General features: G+C 41.0%; 1 protein-coding gene across 1 annotated transcript in view; it reads right to left on the minus strand.

Moving 5' to 3' along the window:
* LOC124622437 (ubiquilin-1) overlaps nt 1–21500 on the minus strand; it is a 99431-nt gene extending 77931 nt beyond the window's left edge. The window contains exons 1-4 of the mRNA XM_047148132.1: nt 21342–21500; nt 20988–21189; nt 14274–14518; nt 1888–2026 (exon numbers count right to left, since the gene is read on the minus strand). Coding sequence (XP_047004088.1) covers nt 1888–2026; nt 14274–14518; nt 20988–21189; nt 21342–21443 — 688 coding nt within the window. The 5' untranslated portion in view covers nt 21444–21500. The remainder of the gene's footprint in view (nt 1–1887; nt 2027–14273; nt 14519–20987; nt 21190–21341) is intronic.
* Between the last annotated feature and the right edge of the window lie 587 nt (nt 21501–22087).

The following is a 22087-nucleotide window of genomic DNA, read 5'->3' on the forward strand; positions in this document are numbered from 1 at the left end:
TGCTAACCGAGTCCACATATTATCATTTGGAAATAGTGGGTGGAACTGTGGATACTAGAATATAAAAGCGCCAAGTGGAGAAATCTGAACATATCCGAGATATTCTTCTGTTTGAAATCAACTGAAGGGTGACAGCAGTGGAGGCAGCCAGAAAGATTTGCAATGTGTATGGGAATAACACTATTGGAAAGATCACAGCAAGAAAATAGTTTTCTAGTTTCAACAACGATTGTTCTAACATCAGTGACTCTACATTCAGGTAGGCCTTCCGGGTTTGATGGAGATCATTTATACACATTAATCCATAATGATCCACATCTGTGTACTTGATAACTGACCAATGTGATGAACTTTTCCCCATTCCATCATCATGCAACATTTGAATGCAATAGGGAAAGTTCAAAAATTGGGTGTATGAATCTCACATATTCTAAGCTAAAATCAGTGGGTACCCATATTCACATTTCTGCTTACTTGTCATCAATTGGCTTGTGAACAACACAGGCCATTCCTATCCTGTATCATTACTGGTGTCAAGAAATGGTGTCTTTATGCTAACGTAACGAATCAAAAGGAATGGTTGAGCCCCATACAAAGACCTGTGTGCATCCACAAAAGAAAATGTTATGCATCTGGTGGAACTGCAATGGTGTGGCATACTATTAATTGCTTCCCTGAGGTGTAACCATCACTGCTGACATTTTCTGTCAACAACTGAGACATCTTACAGATGCAATCCAAGAACAACGACCAGAAAGACAGCATGAAGTGATGCTACTCATCGATAATGCCTGTCCACATTCTGCTAAACTGACGAAACTGGGTTGGGAAGTCATTCCACACCCATCTTATTCACCTGATCTTGTGCCATCAGATTTTCACCTTCACCACTCTCTATAGAAGCTTGACAAGTTCCTTGCCTTAAAACCACAAGATTTTTACAGTCACAAAATCGAAAAGTTACCCCAGCTTGGCAGACTATAGTATATAGTGAAGGAAAATATATTATTTATGACTAAAGTCTGTGTGTGTGTGTGTGTGTGTGTGTGTGTGTGTGTGTGTTCTGTATTTACGAAACTTATGGGAAAGCGCTATGAAGTTATGCACCAACCCAATACCTTTGTTTATAATTTAGGAAGCATATTGGGCATTTCACGAAATCTCAAAGTCATACTTGATTCATCCACATTTTGTAAATAAATCTGTCATCAACCCAAAGATTTGTCTGAACACCAAGGTGAAATGTTCTACTGGAAGTGGCATGTCCTTGCCTTCCTGATTTTGACATAACTTACACAGTTATAGGGGAACTTCTAACCATGGTGACACTTTGCATTCTTCAGAGATACAAATCACTGACAGGGGTGGAAGAAATGACTGGGACTGACTGATAACTGAACTCAATCTTTGGATAGTTAGGCACTTAGTCACCAAATCACACTTTTAATTTGTACCAAAATTAAGTTGGTAGATTCAAATATGAACAAAGTTATAAAGTCAACCCATGTCCATAAGTGATGACAGCATAAAAAAGATTATGAAAATATGACAGGACAGTAATAGGAATTTCTTTAAAAAAAGAAAAAAAAATAGGAGGGGGTGACAAAGTTGAACTGATAACGAAAGCTATATGGTGCACACTGTCAGAATATCTCAAGCTATGCTTGTCTATGTCAAGATTTTGTGAAGTTTGTTTTCCATACAGGAGGGTAATCTATGACTAGTGAGATTAATTTCAAGCAAAACAATGTCATTACAAAATAGAATTTCATAAAATATAACTGGTTCAAATTGCAGAGAAGTTTTCCAACTACTTATGAGGTTGATCATTTTTCACAACACACTCTTTCATAAATTATTTCCAAGTAACTTAACCACAAAAATTACCTGGGATTGATTCAAGATTAGATATAGCACGGTCATGATTTCGCATTAGTTCCTGAAGCATGGATGGATTTCTCGCTAACTCCATTGTCTGGCGAAGCAAATCAGGATTATTCAACATGTGGCTAATTTCGGGATTTCTCTGAAAGAGAAGTAGCACTTTGAAATTAAAATTTTAGACATGTAGGAAATTTCATATACTACATTAATAGATAACGATAATGAGCACAATACCTATCAAATTAGTTTGAACTCAAGCTACATATAAAAAAAATCTTAAGACCCTACTGAGCCAGTGCACTAGTGCATCACAAAATTACATACCTTATGTGTAGCAAACCCTATTGTGTCACAGCTTGGATTACATGATACACATAAAATTACTTCTGCGTCATTAAGATTCATGATCCCTCAAAACTACTCATAACTCAAAAAAATTAGTCATAGCTGGATCCAAAACATGTAGCTCCTGCTTGACGGCTTTCCAAATGTACTCAATAAGTTTGTGGTAGTGGGGTATTGCAAGTGCACACTCATGCCCACGGAGTGTCCCTAAAATAATTCAGTAAGTTGGGAGTCAGGAGCAAAACACTGTTCCCCTTAAAGTATATTTCAGTTACAAAGTTCTGTAAAAAAACAAATGGGTGTTGTGATCCCACAGTAAATTTCTGTATCACTCCCCAATGAAAAACTATGACAGACATACCATGGTTGCCATGTTTTCCAATGTAAATATTCCTCAGATTGAGTATCTACGCTACTTTCTGAGAAATGGGATGCATCACATATTCTTCATGATACATTGGTACCCTGCCACTGAAGTATAGTAACATGTAGCAGAACTCAAATCTACAAGGCCTTTTTCCACATTTCAAGCAACCAACAGTGGTGTTCCTACAGAAGAAAATCTCTCTGCCTTGTAAGGTATAACTTTTATATCCCTGTACTGAACAGGTAATTCTGGGTGGCACTGATGCTCACTGGTGGTTGTTTTTGTTCAGCACTGAATTAGTGATTGACAATGTTCCACTGTGGTTTTTACGTCCACTGTTACAATCTGTAATAGTATCATCTGTCAACACATTACAGACATTTTCGAATGCATGCATATCCAACTGTACTATTCATTACAATTTACATGTCTGCAATTTCGATCTTTTAACTCCTGAAACTACATTCATGCTTACTGCACATACTAGCAACTAACACTGTTACATTCTGAAGATGTATATGACAAATGCTGAAAGAACCACAAAGGCTTACATAATTTTTATTCATTTCACTTATGGTGGAAACTACTGTATTTTCAGCACCTTTAGCCACTCCAAAATAATCTAAGGTTGAAGTTTCAGTCATGGAAATTGTAATAAACAGCACAACTGATGACGAATATCATGTCATTCACAAAATTCTGAGAGAATGTGACCCACAACAAATATAGGCAGTCCAGTCCCATTAATGTAACCACAGCCTATGTTCAACATCAGTGTGCAACAACTGCTCAGAGATAGCAGGTGGCAGCACTAGCAGTGGAGGGAATACAAGGCAAGTCAGGGAGATCCAGACAACAATGCGGTCATTGACGCAATGTGCAAAGGGAGTGATTTATGTGACATCCAAAAGAGCACGATCATTGGTTTTTGGGCCAAGGGTGGAAGTATTTCCGAAACTACTAAGCTTGTAAACTGTTCACCTGTCACCGTTGTTAAAATATACCGAGCATGGCAAAATGGTCCTATCCAAAACCAGCGCCGAGGCTACTGAGGTGATTTTTTTTTAATGGTTTTCGGGCGCAAAAGTGCTACAGTCATAAGCGCCCATTCTGTGGCTCAGTGAAGGGTACAAAACCGAAATTTAAAGCAGCAGTTTAAAGCAGCAGCAATGGGAGCGAAACTCCAGAAGCAGGGAAACTAAAAATGGGAGAAAATCTTAGAAAATTGCTATTGAAAGGGGGATTGTTTTCCCCAAAAAGAGCTTCAAATGACCAATGTCATCTCACTAACACTGATAAACTCAAGGATGCAATTGCCGAGTGCGCGTCATCTGCTAAAAGGGAAGATGTATCAGGCAACAGCTGTGAATGGATGTGTAGCAGACTAAAACAGGGGCACTGAAGTAAAAGTTGCTAAAAAGACAGTGCCCAATCCAGAATCTAGTTAAAATTACCTCCTCATGATGATGAGGATGGGAAGAAAGAGGACCAAGTACAGGGAAGAGGTTTTATTTCCCGTAATTTATTATCGGGGAGTGCAGATCAATGTGTGTGCTATAAAAGTGCAACATAATGACATAATACACTCTGTAGATCGGCAAAGGGAACCATGCAAACACTGGGCTGAGGAAGTGAGACAGCAGCCTTTGCCGCTGTATTGGCTGCCTCGTTTCTGCGGATACCAACATGCCCTGGGATCTAAAGGAATGCCATAGAGATGCCCCCCAAGTGCAGCATGTGAAGGCAGTCCTGAATCCGGTGGACCAGAGGGTGGACGGCATAAGGAGCTTGGAGGTTGAGAAGAGAGTTGAGCGAATCCGAGCATATAATATACTGTATCTGCTGATGGCAACAGATGTGTCGGACAGCCTGGAGAACAGCATAAAGCTCCGCAGTACGAAACGAACACTTGTCAGGAAGCCGAAATCTAATAGTGGTGTTGATAACAATATAGGCACTTCTGACGCCAAAGGTGGTCTTGGAGCCATCAGTGTAAATAAATGTGGCATCCTCCATTTGTGCACATAGAGCAGCAAATGTCCGATGATAGACTATAGGGGACGTACTATCCTTGGGAAGCTGACAAAGGTCATGGAGAAGGCAGGTCCGGGGATGAAGCCAAGATAGCGTCATACCCTCAATTGTAAAGGAAGTTTTAGGAAACTGGAAGGAAGGGGAATGTAGCAGGAGGACAGCTCGCCGATTGGACAGCAGAGGTTCAGCAGTCTCAGCGTAAAGGCTCTCCATGTGGCTGGTGTAAAAAGCTCCAACTGCTAAACGCTATCCACAGTGGCAGACAAGAGTCTAGACACCGAAGAATAGACGGTCGTGCAGAGGAGTAAACTATGCTCCCATAGTCCAATTTTGAGTGCACTAAGGCGTGATGTAAGCGGAGGAGGACCACTCTCTAGGCTCCCCAGGAGGTACCACTCAAAACACAAAGGGTGTTGAGGGATTGCAGACAGCGAGCCGAAAGACAAGAAACATGGGAAGACCAGCACAGTTTTCTGTCAAACATCAGTCCCAAGAACTTGGCAACATCTTCAAACAGAAGGGCAACAGGGCCTATATGTAGAGAAGGTGGATAAAACTTCGTACGACGCCAAAAATTCACACAGACGGTCTTACTGCGAGAAAATCAGAAGCCGGTTTCGATGCTCCATAAGTAAAGGCAATGGAGACATCCTCGAAGACATCGTTCAAGAAGGCTGGTCCGTTGAGATCTGTAATAGATCACAAAATCGTTGACAAAGAGGGAGCCCAAGACATCGGGAAGGAGACAATCCATAATTGGATTTATAGCAATGGCAGACAGTACAACACTTAGCACGTAGCCCTAGGGCATGCAGTTTTCTTAGGAGAAGGTGAGGGATAGAGCAGTGTTCACCTGCACCTTAAATGTGTGTTCTGTCATAAATTCTCCAGATCAAAAAATGTTGCTACCATTTGGTGTTTCCGGAGAAAGTTGTTCATGATATAGGTTGAGAGAGCAACAAGATGGTTAACTGCGGAACAATGCTTTCAGGAACTGCATTGGGCAGTGGTTGAAAGGTTTCGGGACTCCACCCACCAGCCTAAACAGCTATTTACCATACGCTCCAAAACCTTACAAACAATACTCGTTTGGTGATAGCTGGAGGGGAGATGTTTGTCCTTTCCAGGTTTTGGAACAGGAATGATGATAGCTTCCCGCCATCTTCTGGGAAAGATACTGGCGACCCGAAGTTGGTTACAAAGGCGAAGGAGGTAGCACAGACTAGGGTATGATAGATGCAGCAATATTTGGACATGGATACCATTTGGTCCCGGAGCAGAAGAGCGAGAGGCTAACAGTTTACGTCTCAGTTCCCGCATAGAAAGAATGGCATTATAGCTTTCGCAATTTGGAGAAGAAAAAGCAAGAGGCCGCCCTTCCACTACCTGTTTCTTTGGGAGAAAGGCTGGTGGGTAATTAGAAGAGCTCGATATCTCAGCAGAGTGTCGACCCAATGAGTGCGACTGGGTCCACTAAGGTATCCAGTGTAATGGTTAGCCCAGAGATCAGGGAATAGTTGGACTGTTGGATTCGGCTCTAAACAACTGATGAGGGAGTGAAGATATTAAAGGAGCTGGTAAGGAAGTCCCAGCTTGCCTTCTTGCTATCATGTACGATGCAACAGCATCACACACGTAATTGCTTATAGCAGATACAGTTGGCCAACATAGTATGGTGGTGGGAAACACAAAGATCACGCCTCTGCTCGTGTACTGCATCACGACACGCCGCGTTCCACCAAGGAACTTGGGGGCACTTGGACACAGGAGAGGTATGGGGTATTGAACATTCTGTGGCTGAAAGAATAACTTCTGCAACATGAGTAACCTGATCATCAATGCTAGGAAACTGACGGTTATCAAATGTTGTTAGACAGGAGAAAGTGTCCAAGCGGCTTGGAAAAACTTCCAGCATCTTGGGCGCACAGATGGCAGTCGTGGCTGTAATCAAAGGACTCATGGAAAATGGTCACTCGAGTGTGTATCAGCAAGAGCCAACCATTCAAAGCGCCGAGCTAGCTGAACAGTATCGACCGAAAATTCCAAATGAGAGTAGGTTGACATGGAGGCAGACAAAAACGTACATTCCCCAGTTTTGAAGCAAACAAGTCCTGCTTGGTGGAAGAGGTCACTCAACAAGGAGCCTCTCAGACAAGGGCACAGAGATCCCCAAAGCAGGTGGCGGGTGTTGAAGTCCCCAACCAGCAAATGGGGGGGAAGGGGGGGGGGGGGGGGGGGGGGGGGGGGGAACTGACCAAGGAGATGAAGGAGATCAGCTATTGCCATTGGTGTAGATGATGGGACGTTTATGGTACAGAAGAAAGAAGGTGAATCCAGAAAGGGAGAGATGTACAGAGATAGCTTGGAAGGAATTGTATTAAGTGGATTGGGTGATAAGGAATAATGTCATGGCGGAGAACCACAAGTCCTCCGTGTGCCATAACACCAGCAACAGTGGGGAGGTCAAACCAGACTGATTGGAAACGAGGGAAGACAAAGCGATCTTGAGGATGTAGTTTTGTTTTCTGAAGACAGAAAATGAGCAGGGAGTAGGACTGTAAAAGGATCGACAGTTTATCCTGATTGCAATGAATTCTGCAGATATTCCAACGGATAATTGACATAAGGTGGACAAAAAAAGAAAAAAATCTCAACACAGTTGCCTTCAACTCAACAACTAAATGGCTCTGAGCACTATGGGACTTAACTTATATGGTTATCAGTCCCCTAGAACTCAGAACTACTTAAACCTAACTAACCTAAGGACATCACACAACACCCAGTCATCACGAGGCAGAGAAAATCCCTAACCCCGCCGGGAATCGAACCCGGGAACCTGGGCGTGGGAAGCGAGAACACTTCCGCACGACCACGAGCTGCGGACAACAACTCAACAACTGCTGAGAGCTGGTGGATGTAGGCATGGAATGGCATTCAGCCAGAGGCAGAAGATCCTGATCCATACGTTGTGCGGGGGCAGCTCCCGTCGCCAGTGATCGACCGGTTGATCAGCCGCCAGCAGTGCGTCTCAGCGGCACGGAAGATGGCCAAGAGCGGCTATCGCTGGGTGGCACTGTAGAAGAGACACGCCGTGGCGGAGAAGGAGAGGAACTGTGTTTCTTATGAGCACTTCTAGGAAGCACGATGTTGAGATGGAGGAGGAGTGAAGGGTTGTGAGGTCTGAGTACGTAAAAAAATCTTCACAAGTAAGCTCTTTTTTGGAAGTCCGGGTGTCCAATTTTGGGGCCTGTGATTTAAAAAGCAGGAGACAATAAAGGTTGAGCCTTAGTGTGAGTGGATGGAGATGTGGAATCAGCAATCTTTGGGCTTGCCGATTTGATGGCCATGGCGCTAAAGGTAAGATCGGATTTCCTGAATAATTCATTCATCTTTAAAAATAGGATATTCTCTAGAGGAAGGAGCGTGGTCCCCCATACAGTTGATGCAGTGAGGGGATGGGGATGGGCAATCACCCTCATGGGTATCCCTGCCACAGGTAATGCATTTGGCTGTATTGGAACACAACTGGCTGGTATGATTGAACCTCTGACACCCATAGCAACGCATAGGGTTGGGGATGTAAGGCCGACCTGAAATTCTCATTATCCACTTTAATGTTTGATGAAAGTTGAACTCTGTCAAATGTCAAGAATAGAGTGCGGGTCGGTACCAATTCTGAAAAGGGCAATGAATCAACATAATTATGCATCTACACTTGTTGATCATGTCCAACCCCACATCCAGTACATTTTTCCTCTGCATTATGTTAATTATTGGCAGGACAATGCAACACGTTACACTGCTCACAGCATACATGAGAGGTTTGAAGAGCACTAGAATGGCTTTACTGTACTCCCCTGGGCACCAAACTCCTTGGATTGAAACCCAATCTAGCAACTGTGTGACCACCTCAGTCAGGCTGTTCATGTCATGGGTCCTCAGGTGAAAAACCAAGCACAGCTGGCCATGGCACTGGAGTCAGCATGGCTCCCAATCACTGTCAGCACCTTCCCGAACCTCAGTAACTCTCTTCCTGCATGTATCACAGTGGCCAGTGCTGTATAAGGTGGTAATTCAGGCAAAGACAGATGGTCACATTAATGTGGCTGGGCAGTGTACACTGCAAGCGACTCATCTGAATAATGGAAATTCCATTCACCTTTTGTTTGTGAAAGGCATACAATACACGAACATTTTCTGTAATATAATTATTGATAATAACTTGGTTATGTCCATTGTACACAAGTGAAGAGAGTACAGATCTTTCAGGTGTAGAGTTGACACCTTGAATGGTTTGAGTGCAATGCGTGATAAAACAACTATCTTTGTAGTTGGTTGTAGTACTGAAGAAAATACGTCTAGTGAAATGTAACGGTACAATGTACTTGTGTACATTATAGACTGTGGTAGTTTCCCTTGTAAAAGGTGCTCTAACTCATGACTGACACGGTAGTATATGAAAAGCACAGTACAATTTCTAACAATATACCACTCTTGTGATGCATCTATACTTGATTAAAATTACTTTATGATTGGCAGGTTGCAGTGGTGGGGAGGAAGCAGAGGCGGCTGTGGTGCTGGCATGCAACCAGCCACAATCCACAAGGCTCTGCATGTACCTACAAAACAGGTAACACTGCAAGCACTTGACACTCTAAAAAGAACTTTGATTGCATGGTGGCTGGCCCCTGTCACTCAACTTGAGAAAACAGCAGTTGCAAAACAATTTTAATCAGTGTAATTATTCCATTCACCATGAAGACAGGCTCACTCTTACTCATGAAGCACAGCATCTAATTCAAATGTTCCAAATTCCAGTCTTACCTTTGGTGTATACTGGTCAACATGCTTGGTACACTGTGCATGGCTATTGAGTAGTTGTAATATCAAAATGCCGTCCAAATGATCATACTGCACCTCAAGCTTTGGGTACATGTTATGGATACAATGGGGATGGGTGACATTTATCCTTAAAAACCTCCTACCGATACAAATGATTGATTGCAATGAGCTCAAAACATGCCTACCACTTTACAATACACTTCTGCAAACCTCCCAGATCCAGAGGCTTAACATCTGTTTGCATGACCTGCTGCCACATGCAAATAAAGAAACCAAGGACAAGAATTTCAAAAGAGTTCTGGAGTAGAGATTACTCTATAGTCCATAATATATAACTTTGTTTAAAGTCTTCTAACAGAATTAAGCTAACAGTAGCACAGCAAGTAGGAAAACAGGGAGCCATACTGACTGAGTATTCTATTGATGATTTCCGGCAAAGCTCAACCAGGATGGAAGGCAAGGAACAAGAAACTACGCAAACAAATTTTTTACAAAAACAATGAACTATTGCCTTCACAGTGATGTAGAAACTGACCACAAATATACAGTACAAACACTATAAATGAATTATATAGTACAGAGAATGTTTCAAACTTAAGAGAAGCACAAAACTTATGAAGAGCACTTAAACAGTATACAGATAGGTTGCACTGCCAAAACACTTCAGCTGTATGTATAAGTGAAATTCTGTCAGTTCAACGAGTCCAACGAAAAACACTGTCTGAAGAATAAGCAACAAGTTCAATCTTTATATAAGTCTTTCCGCTCCCGGGATTGGAATGAATCCTTACCCTCTCCCTTAAAACCCACATCCTTTCGTCTTTCCCTCTCCTTCCCTCTTTCCTGATGAGGCAACAGTTTGTTGCAAAAGCTTGAATTTTGTGTGTATGTTTGTGTGTCTATCGACGTGCCAGCGCTTTCGTTTGGTAAGTCACATCATCTTTGTTTTTAGATATATTTTTCCCACGTGGAATGTTTCCCACTATATATATATATATATATATATATATATATATATATATATAATGTTTCCCACTATATATATATATATATATAGGGAAACATTCCACGTGGGAAAAATATATCTAAAAACAAAGATGATGTGACTTACCAAACGAAAGCGCTGGCACGTCGATAGACACACAAACAAACAAACACAAACATACACACAAAATTCAAGCTTTCGCAACAAACTGTTGCCTCATCAGGAAAGAGGGAAGGAGAGGGAAAGACGAAAGGATGTGGGTTTTAAGGGAGAGGGTAAGGAGTCATTCCAATCCCGGGAGTGGAAAGACTTACCTTAGGAGGAAAAAAGGACGGGTATACACTCGCGCGCGCCCACACACACACACACACACACACACACACACACACACACACACACACACACACACATCCATCCATCCACACATATACAGACACAAGCAGACATATTCAAAGGCAAAGAGTTTGGGCAGAGATGTCAGTCGAGGCGGAAGTGCAGAGGCAAAGATGTTGTTGAATGACAGGTGAGGTATGAGTGGCGGCAACGTGAAATTAGCGGAGATTGAGGTCTGGTGGATAACGGGAAGAGAGGATATATTGAAGAGCAAGTTCCCATCTCTGGAGTTCGGATAGGTTGGTGTTAGTGGGAAGTATCCACATAACCCGGACGGTGTAACACTGTGCCAAGATGTGCTGGCCGTGCACCAAGGCATGTTTAGCCACAGGGTGATCCTCATTACCAACAAACACTGTCTGCCTGTGTCCATTCATGCGAATGGACAGTTTGTTGCTGGTCATTCCCACATAGAATGCGTCACAGTGTAGGCAGGTCAGTTGGTAGATCACGTGGGTGCTTTCACACGTGGCTCTGCCTTTGATCATGTACACCCTCCGGGTTACAGGATTGGAGTAGGTGGTGCTGGTGGTGGGAGGGTGCATGGGACAGGTTTTACACCGGGGGCGGTTACAAGGGTAGGAGCCAGAGGGTAGGGAAGGTGGTTTGGGGATTTCATAGGGATGAACTAAGAGGTTACGAAGGTTAGGTGGACAGCGGAAAGACACTCTTCGTGGAGTGGGGAGGATTTCATGAAGGATGGATCTCATTTCAGGGCAGGATTTGAGGAAGTCGTATCCCTGCTGGAGAGCCACATTCAGAATCTGATCCAGTCCCGGAAAGTATCCTGTTACAAGTGGGGCACTTTTGTGGTTCTTCTGTGGGAGGTTCTGGATTTGAGAGGATGAGGAAGTGGCTCTGGTTATTTGCTTCTGTACCAGGTCGGGAGGGTAGTTGCGGGATGTGAAAGCTGTTGTCAGGTTGTTGGTGTAATGGTTTAGGGATTCCGGACTGGAGCAGATTCGTTTGCCACGAAGACCTAGGCTGTAGGGAAGGGACCGTTTGATGTGGAATGGGTGGCAGCTGTCATAATGGAGGTACTGTTGCTTGTTGGTGGGTTTGATGTGGATGGATGTGTGAAGCTGGCCATTGGACAGGTGGAGGTCGTCAAGGAAAGTGGCATGGCATTTGGAGTAAGACCAGGTGAATCTGATGGAACCAAAGGAGTTGAGGTTGGGGAGGGAATTCTGGAGTTCTTCTTCACTGTGAGTCCAGATCATGAAGATGTCATCAATAAATCTGTACCAAACTTTGGGTTGGCAGGCCTGGGCAACCAAGAAGGCTTCCTCTAAGCGACCCATGAATAGGTTGGCGTACAAGGGGGCCATCCTGGTACCCATGGCTGTTCCCTTTAATTGTTGGTATGTCTGGCCTTCGAAAGTGAAGAAGTTGTGGGTCAGGATGAAGCTGGCTAAGGTAATGAGGAAAGAGGTTTTAGGTAGAGTGGCAGGTGATCGGCGTGAAAGGAAGTGCTCCATCGCAGCAATGCCCTGGACGTGTGGAATATTTGTGTATAAGGAAGTGGCATCAATGGTTACAAGGATGGTTTCCGGGGTAACAGATTGGGCAAGGATTCCAGGCGTTCGAGAAAGTGGTTGGTGTCTTTGATGAAGGATGGGAGACTGCATGTAATGGGTTGAAGGTGTTGATCTACGTAGACAGAGATACGTTCTGTGGGGGCTTGGTAACCAGTTACAATGGGGCGGCCGGGAACTTGCTCTTCAATGTATCCTCTCTTCCCATTATCCACCAGGCCTCAATCTCCGCTAATTTCAAGTTGCCGCCACTCATACCTCACCTGTCATTCAATAACATCTTTGCCTCTGTACTTCCGCCTCGACTGACATCTCTGCCCAAACTCTTTGCCTTTGAATATGTCTGCTTGTGTCTGTATATGTGTTGATGGATGTGTGTCTGTGTGCGAGTGTATATCCGTCCTTTTTTCCCCCTAAGGTAAGTCTTTCCGCTCCCGGGATTGGAATGACTCCTTACTCTCTCCCTTAAAACCCACATCCTTTCGTATTTCCCTCTCCTTCCCTCTTTCCTGATGAGGCAACAGTTTGTTGCGAAAGCTTGAGTTTCATGTGTGTGTTTGTGTGTCTATCGACCTGCCAGCACTTTCGTTCGGTAAGTCACATCATCTGTGTTTTTATAATAGAGGGAAACATTCCATGCGGGAAAAATATATTTAAAAACAAAGATGATGTGACTTACCATACGAAAGCGCTGGCAGGTCGATAGAAACACAAACAGACACATACATACACACAAAATTCAAGCTTTCGCAACAAACTGTTCCCTCATCAGAAAAGAGGGAAGGAGAGGGAAAGACGAAAGGAAGTGGGTTTTAAGGGAGAGGGTAAGGAGTCACTCCAATCCCAGGAGCGGAAAGACTTACCTTAGGGGGAAAAAAGGACGGGTATACACTCGCACACACACACACACACACATCCATCCACACATATGCAAACACAAGCCTATATATATATATATATATATATATATATATATGTGTGTGTGTGTGTGTGTGTGTGTGTGTGTGTGTGTGTGTGTGTGTGTGTCACATCTTTCTGTCAGACACAGAAAGTACCGTTTTTGATAGAGTGGCCATAAATATCAATCCTTCAGGGAGTTGAGACACGTCCGACAGGACAGGACAGGACCCCCCCCCCCCCCCCCCACACACACACACACACACACACACAGTGTGTCTGTGGGCTTGACTGCCACGATATCCTCAGTGCAGACGCACAACAGCTTCTGAACATTTTGTGGGAATACAGGAAATGCTGTGGGCAAATGAGGCAAATGGACAGGAACACAATTTTGTAGTATTTGACAAGTTGAGAATTTGGGTCGGACAGCAAGCATATTCTGTTAGCCAATGAGGTTAAGAAGAACACTTGCAAAAAGCAGGAAATTAACTTTCGCCATTTATTTCAATACCCCATTGTGGCTGACATTGGTACCTCCCTGAAATTCACTCTTGCTTATGCACCAGCTGACTGCTCAATACCCCAACTGTAGGTTTGTATTCCACCAGACTTTCATGTGCCTTATACAGTCATAGAGATGGACCCCGTATAAAAAAGAAATCATAGAGAAAATCTGTGAAGTTTCACATAAACTTTCCACAGAATAAAATGTGATTGGTCTACTATGTTTTACCTAATCCTGCAGACTTGTGGAATTCCCAGCTTCTGTTTTCCCATGTAGTTTTTACAAGAGAAAGTAAGGTAACTCTTTTCATTCACAGCGTTATAGCTGTATTTAAAATAACCACACTGATCCCCAGTACATTATTTCTACTGGGTGAAAAATAAAGGACTTGTGAATATTCACTTTCACGAAGAATACTGCACAACATTCGTAACAGATCTTTATTCCACAGATAAAAGGTTAGCAATATATTAATAACCTCACCTCCATGAGTTCTTGCATCTGAGGGTTTGATGTAATAAGTGCTCGCATGTTCTCAGGATCATTCATGAGCCTCTGTACAAGAGGATTATCAAGAATTTGTCGCATCATGTCAGGATTTCCAAGTAATTCACGTTGCATTCTCTGCTGCAGTTCCATGAAATTGGCTGAGCCCATTCCTAAGCTCTCTAGTCCTGCCAGGCCACCCAAGGTACCCAAACCAAAGGGTGTTGCACTAACATCAGCAGCTGTAATGTGAAAATTATGTTTTGTCAGTGAATCTATCATCTTAAGCTTTATACTGATATTATTTCAAATAAATTAAACAATACAGAACAATTCAAAAGTAAATTTAAAACATTAAAACTTTCTGGCAGCTCTGCCACTCAGGTCCATGTATTTTTCAAAATTACGAAAGGGTGCCTTAATACAAAGCAACACACTTGATAACACAAACCTCTACAAATAATTTTTTTCACACTACTTTCAAAATAAAAGTATGATGAACAAACACTGCCACTTGAATTATTACTTTTCTAACATAATTCTAATAACTGTATGAAATAGCTGGGAGTGTGGAATGATCTATTCACAAGATCCATGTAGGACGAAAAATATATTGGTTGGCTCATCTAGGAATGTACTCTCTCAGAATTTTAAAAGTAATCCAAATTGTATCACCAACATCTCCTTATAAGGTCAGCCACTGGAGTTGGCTGAACATCTCTGTAACACTTTTGTGCTTACTAAATGAACCTGTGGTGAAATGTGCTGCTCTTTTTGAACCTTCTATGTTTCCTCTATCAATCCTATCCGATACGATGAGCAATAGTCCAGTACTGGTTGAACAAGTGTCTTGTACGGCACTTCCTACAAGGGTAGATAACACTTTCTGATGGTTTTTCCAATCAATGTAAGCCTCCATCTGCCATTCCTGTGATTATTTTTATGTGGTCATTTCAATTTAAATTGTCAGATATTTAATGAAGGTGGCTACTTTCAGTGATTATTCAGCTGCTGTGTAGTAATGAAACAGTGGAACTTTCACAGAATGTCTTTTCCAATACGTTAAAACAATCTTCAATTTTAACATTAATCTTTATTATATACGTCTGTGATTGAAGTGACACTGTTTTATGTTTGCTTTTTCTGTCTTTTTACATCATTGCCTAATTGCTACAATACATGCCTTTTTGATCATTATTTACTTCCTTATTATTAAAAAGAATGAGTGCTTGTGCAGAAAGAGGTAACAGAATATAAGTGTTTTAATTATCACTTGGGTTTACTTTGCTTCTATCCGATCATGCCTCCAAAAGCAACTATCAGAACCTGAGCTAAAATGTGGTTTCACTATTGTTCTAAATTTCTCTTTCATTTAGTTTCCATTACGATATCGCCATGCAAGAGAGCTAGTAACATGCCGAAATACATTGTTCCTTTATACACTAAATTGTGAAGTTACATTTATACTCTTGGATTTCCTTTCTACTGATGGTAAAATACTTCTGCGCAAAATAAGAGCAAAACTGGTGAACTACGAAAAGAAATATTTCATTTCTCAAAATACCAGTACTACCAAACTGGAAAGATGATGTCTTTGGTTTCAATGGCAATTCCAACATCGAGCTGAAAACTACAATTTGCAACAACTTACGTAAAGCTTCCATCGATGCCAGAATCCCTTATTTTGAAACTACACAATCCTATATCAATAAAGCTTTTGGAAAAGTACATGGACAAACCTGTGCCCACCAAGTCAAGTTTGCGAAAATGTTACAATGCACTAATGAAAATCATTAAAGCTGAAGTACAAAATAATAAGATCTGGATTTCAATCAATGAGTCAACTGATCATATGGGTCATTGTATTGCCAATGTTTTGCTTGACCGTTAGATTCTTCAGAAGGTGAATTAATAACAGGATTTCAGCTTACAGCAGTTTGTCTGGAAAAAGTTAACAATTCAAGTATTCCTTGACTATTCATCCATTCATTACAGTTCTTATGGCCAAAAGAAATTCAATACAACAACTTATTACTTTTTGTATCAGATGCTGCCCCAGAAATGAAAGCAGGTGAGCCAACTTCCAAAGTGCTCTTGCCAAACGTGCTTCATATGACGTGCATAGCACATGACTTTCACAGAGTGTCAGAACACACATGAAGATCTTTCTTGATGCCAACAAAATGATTTCTAGTATCAAGAAGATTTTCATGAAAGACACACCAAGAAGTCAGACATTTAGAGATACTGCCCCACAAATTGCCTTCTCAACCCTTCATAACAAGAAAAGGGGCGGAGGAATGGGGGGCGCATGATTTCAGCAGTGGTTTACTTCACTTCAGATTTCCCAATTATGATGATGGATGAGATTAGTGTTTAACGTCCCGTCGACAACGAGGTCATTAGAGACGGAGCGCAAGCTCGGGTGAGGGAAGGATGGGGAAGGAAATCGGCCGTGCCCTTTCAAAGGAACCATCCCGGCATTTGCCTGAAGCGGTTTAGGGAAATCACGGAAAACCTAAATCAGGATGGCCGGAGACGGGATTGAACCGTCGTCCTCCCGAATGCGAGTCCAGTGTGCTAACCACTGCGCCACCTCGCTCGGTCCCAATTATAAAAAGAGTGATTATTGCTATGGAGGATGAAACATCTTCAACTGTGGCAGCAAAAAAAATCTCGAAACTTCAGAAGTGAGAAATGACTTAACTTTCATTGGGGCTGAGTTTAGTTTTATGCCCCAAGTGAGCTGCCATCTTTGAGAAACGGGAACCTTTGACAATGTTTCTGAAAATTGTGGATGAAGCAGTGCAAAGTTGGAGAATGTGCAAGGAAAATGGCATTCGCTGGTTAGGGAAAAGTGTAAAATAATGTTTTCAAAAAAATCCTTATCTTATTAAACATTGAAACATTTCAGAAATTTGATAAAATCACAATTAAATTGTAGTAGAAATGGAGTCTACAATAGCTCAACATTTTACATTTGCTCCATTTACCTCCGTAGATTATCTGACAGATGACTTAAAATAAATCCAGAAAAAAATTTGGTTGTCATGTGCAACAAAAAAGTCAATAATGAATTGCAATGCCTGTGCCCAAAAGTACAATTAGCATAACGTTGCTTTAAAAATATTTTACAACACAACGTCAAGAAAAATATACTGATTGAGTTTTAATTATTTATGATGCCTATACTTCCAGTCTCTGGTAATAACAGAGAAATGGGCTTTTCTGTCTATTTATGCACAATATGTTACTTTTTTTCTGCTGAGAGTTAAATGCTAGTACCTGCATCAAGCATTGCCCCTCTGCATATCCTCTTCCATTTTATTCCCTTTCCACATACAACCTCATTATGAACTAACATCCTCATGGATTTTTTCTACATTATTCACTAGGCCACATACATGTTGTGAAAAGGAATTGTCCTATAACATTCTATAGGGATACATGCAAAGTTAGTTTTGTACATTTGAATATTGATTTCCGTTAAGAATGAGATGTTTGAACTCTGCAATCACAAAACTGGTCTGATTATTCTGTATGCTCTTGTTCAAACCCTGAAGAACGTATCGCCTTTAGCATCTCATGGAGCACAGCATCAACCCTGGTGCCACTATCTACTGCCTTCTGGGTCTCACACATCAACGGGGCAAGCTTGCTTTCCCTCAATCGGCATTTATAGAATCCATACTGATTTCTATACAGATCATAAAATGCGAATACAAAACGTTTCCCAAAATTCTCCGACAGGCTGATAACAGCAACACATGCCTATAGTTGCGTGCACTGTTTGATGATTCTTCTTGAAAGTGAGAATGAGCTGTGCATTTTTCCAACTGCAAAGTGGCATACAATTGGAAGACATAGACAGCACTGTTGAGCCACACAAAATAACTCAGTACAACAACAACAACAATTATTATTATTATTAGGCCTATTATTATTATGAATCATCATCATCATCATCATGGTGATAAATTATCGTTACTATGTGTGGTTCAACAGTGCAGTGTTACGTCTTTCAATTGCATGTCACTTTATAACGACTTCGGTGTTCCTGACCTATCCAGGAATCTTAAAGGAAAACAGGACGAAAAGTTTAACGGGTATCTTCTGTGACCGATCTGGAGTAAGTTCATCACTGATTTAGATGAAGAAGATTACTACTACTACTACTACTACTACTATCTCCTCTGCATGCAATGGTCTATACCTGCATCAGAATAATACAGCAATTGGCGTAACAGAGCATGGGAGGCGGTGGTGATGTCAGTACCTTTTGGTCTAAAAAAAGAATATTGCTGCAGCAATAACAGATGGGCACATCCTTCCTGGGCACATTCATGTGCAGCCTATTTACATGCAATACTGAATTTGCTCACCAGGGTGGCAAGAGTATTTTCATATACGTGCAAATTTTTGCAGCTAATTGTTTACCACTACCACAGCAACAACCAGTCAGAGAATGAGCTTGATCACACCTTCTATTCTGCTCACAGTAACATCGCTCTGCTACCTCACATGATAACTGCTATGGTCAGTTGCTGATGACACATGCAGCTGGTAATGTAACATTGTTTCCATTCTCTCTCAACACCATGTTTACTTTTTCGCAGCAATGTCAAACTAGTTGCGAAAGTGTGCATATATATGAAAAGACTATTACCACCCTGCTAAGCAAATCCAACACTGCATGTAAATGAGATGTACATGAATGTATCTAGGACATGCCGAGCTGTTGCTGCTACAGCCATACTGTGTGTGCAGACCGAAGAGAAGTGACATCACCACCCCATCCAATGCTCTCGTACGATTTCGATTTAGACACAAGTGTTTAACAGAGCCTGCATTTCTACATCCTTGCACCCTACTAATAAAACATAAAGAGAAAATTCAACAAATAACTACATGCGAACATACCTGTCACAAAACTTGAGAATGGTAACTGTATGAATAGGTCAAACATTCAAATGTTTTACATTATACTACTGAACAATTCATTGCAACAACCTTTGCAAACTCGCAAGCAAATTGACAAATTATAACTCAATCTAGATAGTGGGTTATTATGCCACCACATTCGAGATTTCAAATGAAGACCATATCAAACTCAATTCAGTATAAAGTGTAAGTCCTTCGGCACTTATGCAGTTTACAGTGTACATGCACTAATCACGAGGAAAGTACCTATTTTTGAAGGAAACATGTATTTCTGAAGATATAAACATATATATGCACGGAATACCAAAAAAGTACTTATTTTCATATGGATGCAAAAAAATGAAAGATAAATTAACTGTCTGCTTTCACCAACTTATTCATGTTGCTATGCCAATAGGCAGACACTTTAATATATTTCATTGAGCATGTTCGAAAAATCTATCCTAATGCTGCAAATTAACTTGAGGTAGCTGTTTTTATCTGATCTGTGTCCCGAGCTTTAATGTATATCTGTACAAAATAAACAAATATGAGTTTTTGAGAAAATTTTGTTATTAATTCCATCTTTTTTGCAAAAAAAAAAAGAAATTTTTTGAAATTCCGTGCATACATATGCAATACATCATTTTTGAAAAGAAAAAAAATTGAGACAGTTAATTGATCTTTTTTTTGCATCCATATGAAAATAAGTACTTTTTTGGTATTCCGTGCATATATATGCTTAAATCTTCAGAAATACACGTTTCCTTCAAAAATAGGTACTTTCCTCGTGATTAGCGCATGAACCCCCTAAGCTGCATAAGTGCCAGTCCTTCAGCCTGCAAGCATAAAAATATTGTGCCTGTCTAGATGACAATATAGCCATTCATGTGAGAATTTTTCACACAGTACTAGATAAACATAAAAACATTGGATCAGTTTCTACACAGTTTCACGTAAACAGTTTCTTAGCAGAGTAGCTGACTTAACTTGACAGTTCTCAAAACTAAAGGAATACCGAGTGTTATTTATAGTGTCAGAGTATTAGTGATTTTACAGTCAGTCATTAAAATTACCACCCTGCAAATGCAGCCAAATTACTCCATATTTCACTATCATCATTTCACTACAGTTACCTCTAATAGTTCTGCTAATCATACGCCAGAGCGTTATTAAACAGAATGTACATTTTTTGTGGCAGGAGAAGGATTTTTTTCTAATAATATTTATGATCCATCTTTTATTATGCCTAGCCCACATTATCTCTGCTTTTATATGGATAAAATACCAATGAATTCGCTGAAAACATTTGAAGAACAACGTGCAACACCTACCTTCAATGTGCAAATTGTAACAGCAGGTGTGAACATATTCAATTTGACTGATTTATCATTAACATGTCGCACTAGTATTATCATGTGTAAGATGGTTTTTATGCAAAGCATAAACTGAACGAATTTCATCACTGACATCACTACAATTATATCATATAATTTAATCTGATCTTCTGACCACAACACCAAACATATAACGCTCTATACTGTCCAACTAGATGTCCTTCAAATATTTAGTTTTGCTTTATGATTCATGCTCATTTGTTAATAAAAAAAAAATTTGAACTAGTCACCAACATGGCAAATAAATTAGCATTCTTGTCCGTTGACGAAAACTAACGTCGTTTAGTTCTTGTATAAGGCGATTATTTGTTTGGTTTCACCCCTACTGCTCACATCAACAAAACATGACCGCCACTGCTCATCCAACGTAGCTCAAAACCACATTCTCTTTTACCTGTTGTTCTCGGCGGTGTAGGTGTGGTTCCTGGTTGTTCACTTGCGTTGCGTGTAGTAGTTTTAATCACGAGGTGCACCGTTAACCCATCTTTGATGTTGTGTGTCTTAAGTGTTTCATGATCTTTCATTATCTTACCAGCGAATATTAAACAAAGCTGTTCAGGCTCGGCATTGAACTTCTTAGCTACGACCACCTTAAACTGAAACAGAATGACAACACGCAGATTACTATTAAAATATTACAAATAATTACACTAGCTTTGCCGAAAACTGGCTTCGTCATCAACTATTTACATGTGTAACCCATCAACACGGCAGTGCTGCGTAGTTGATGAATAAAAGGTGTACTCACGTCCTTTATTGATGCATCAGAGTCCACTTCCACTGTTTGTTTGTCTTTCGGTGTTTTAACAGTTAGATTAATTTTCTTCGGAGGCTCCTGACCTTCCGCCATCTTGGATTAGCGGGATGACTTACACAGCAAAGTGTATTTAATCTTTAAGTGCGTACATGGTCTAAGAATTCACGCAAATACATTGCCCTAAAAAGACATCTGCGGTAATGTAGAGTTTGTGATAAATAGTTGAAATATTCTACCATCAAAAGCGAAATCATTCAGCGTTGTGGAAGACAGAAAGAAATAAAAATCAGCTATTAAAGGATAAACTCAAATGCCAACGGGAAATCAGTACCGTGCGAAGTCTGCCTGTTCTTATTCACGGATCCAAAATAAATGTAAGAAGAAGTTCTACAATATTATTCCGTGACAAGTAGACGCAGCTATTACTGCCAAGATGCTCTTTATTACAGCATTTCGACGGGTTTTGTTCCAAAAGAAATAAAATACTTCTATATTACATCTGCTCTTTAAGTCGTTGGACGGTCAATGGACTAAGTATGCACACATTCTTGGTATCAATAAAAGTAGCTGAAATGAAATAAGCAAAAATGCTGCTAGAAAATAATACAGCCACCTGGAAACATTTAACGTACATAACGGCTTTGATTGATTTCAGCAGTAATTGTCTTACTCATGCTACAGCAAAAGTATTATGCATGCAATAGTTCTTTAAAAATAGCGATGCTGACCATATACAC

This window comes from Schistocerca americana, chromosome 7 (assembly GCF_021461395.2).
Source record: "Schistocerca americana isolate TAMUIC-IGC-003095 chromosome 7, iqSchAmer2.1, whole genome shotgun sequence".
Taxonomy (NCBI): Eukaryota; Metazoa; Arthropoda; class Insecta; order Orthoptera; family Acrididae; genus Schistocerca; species Schistocerca americana.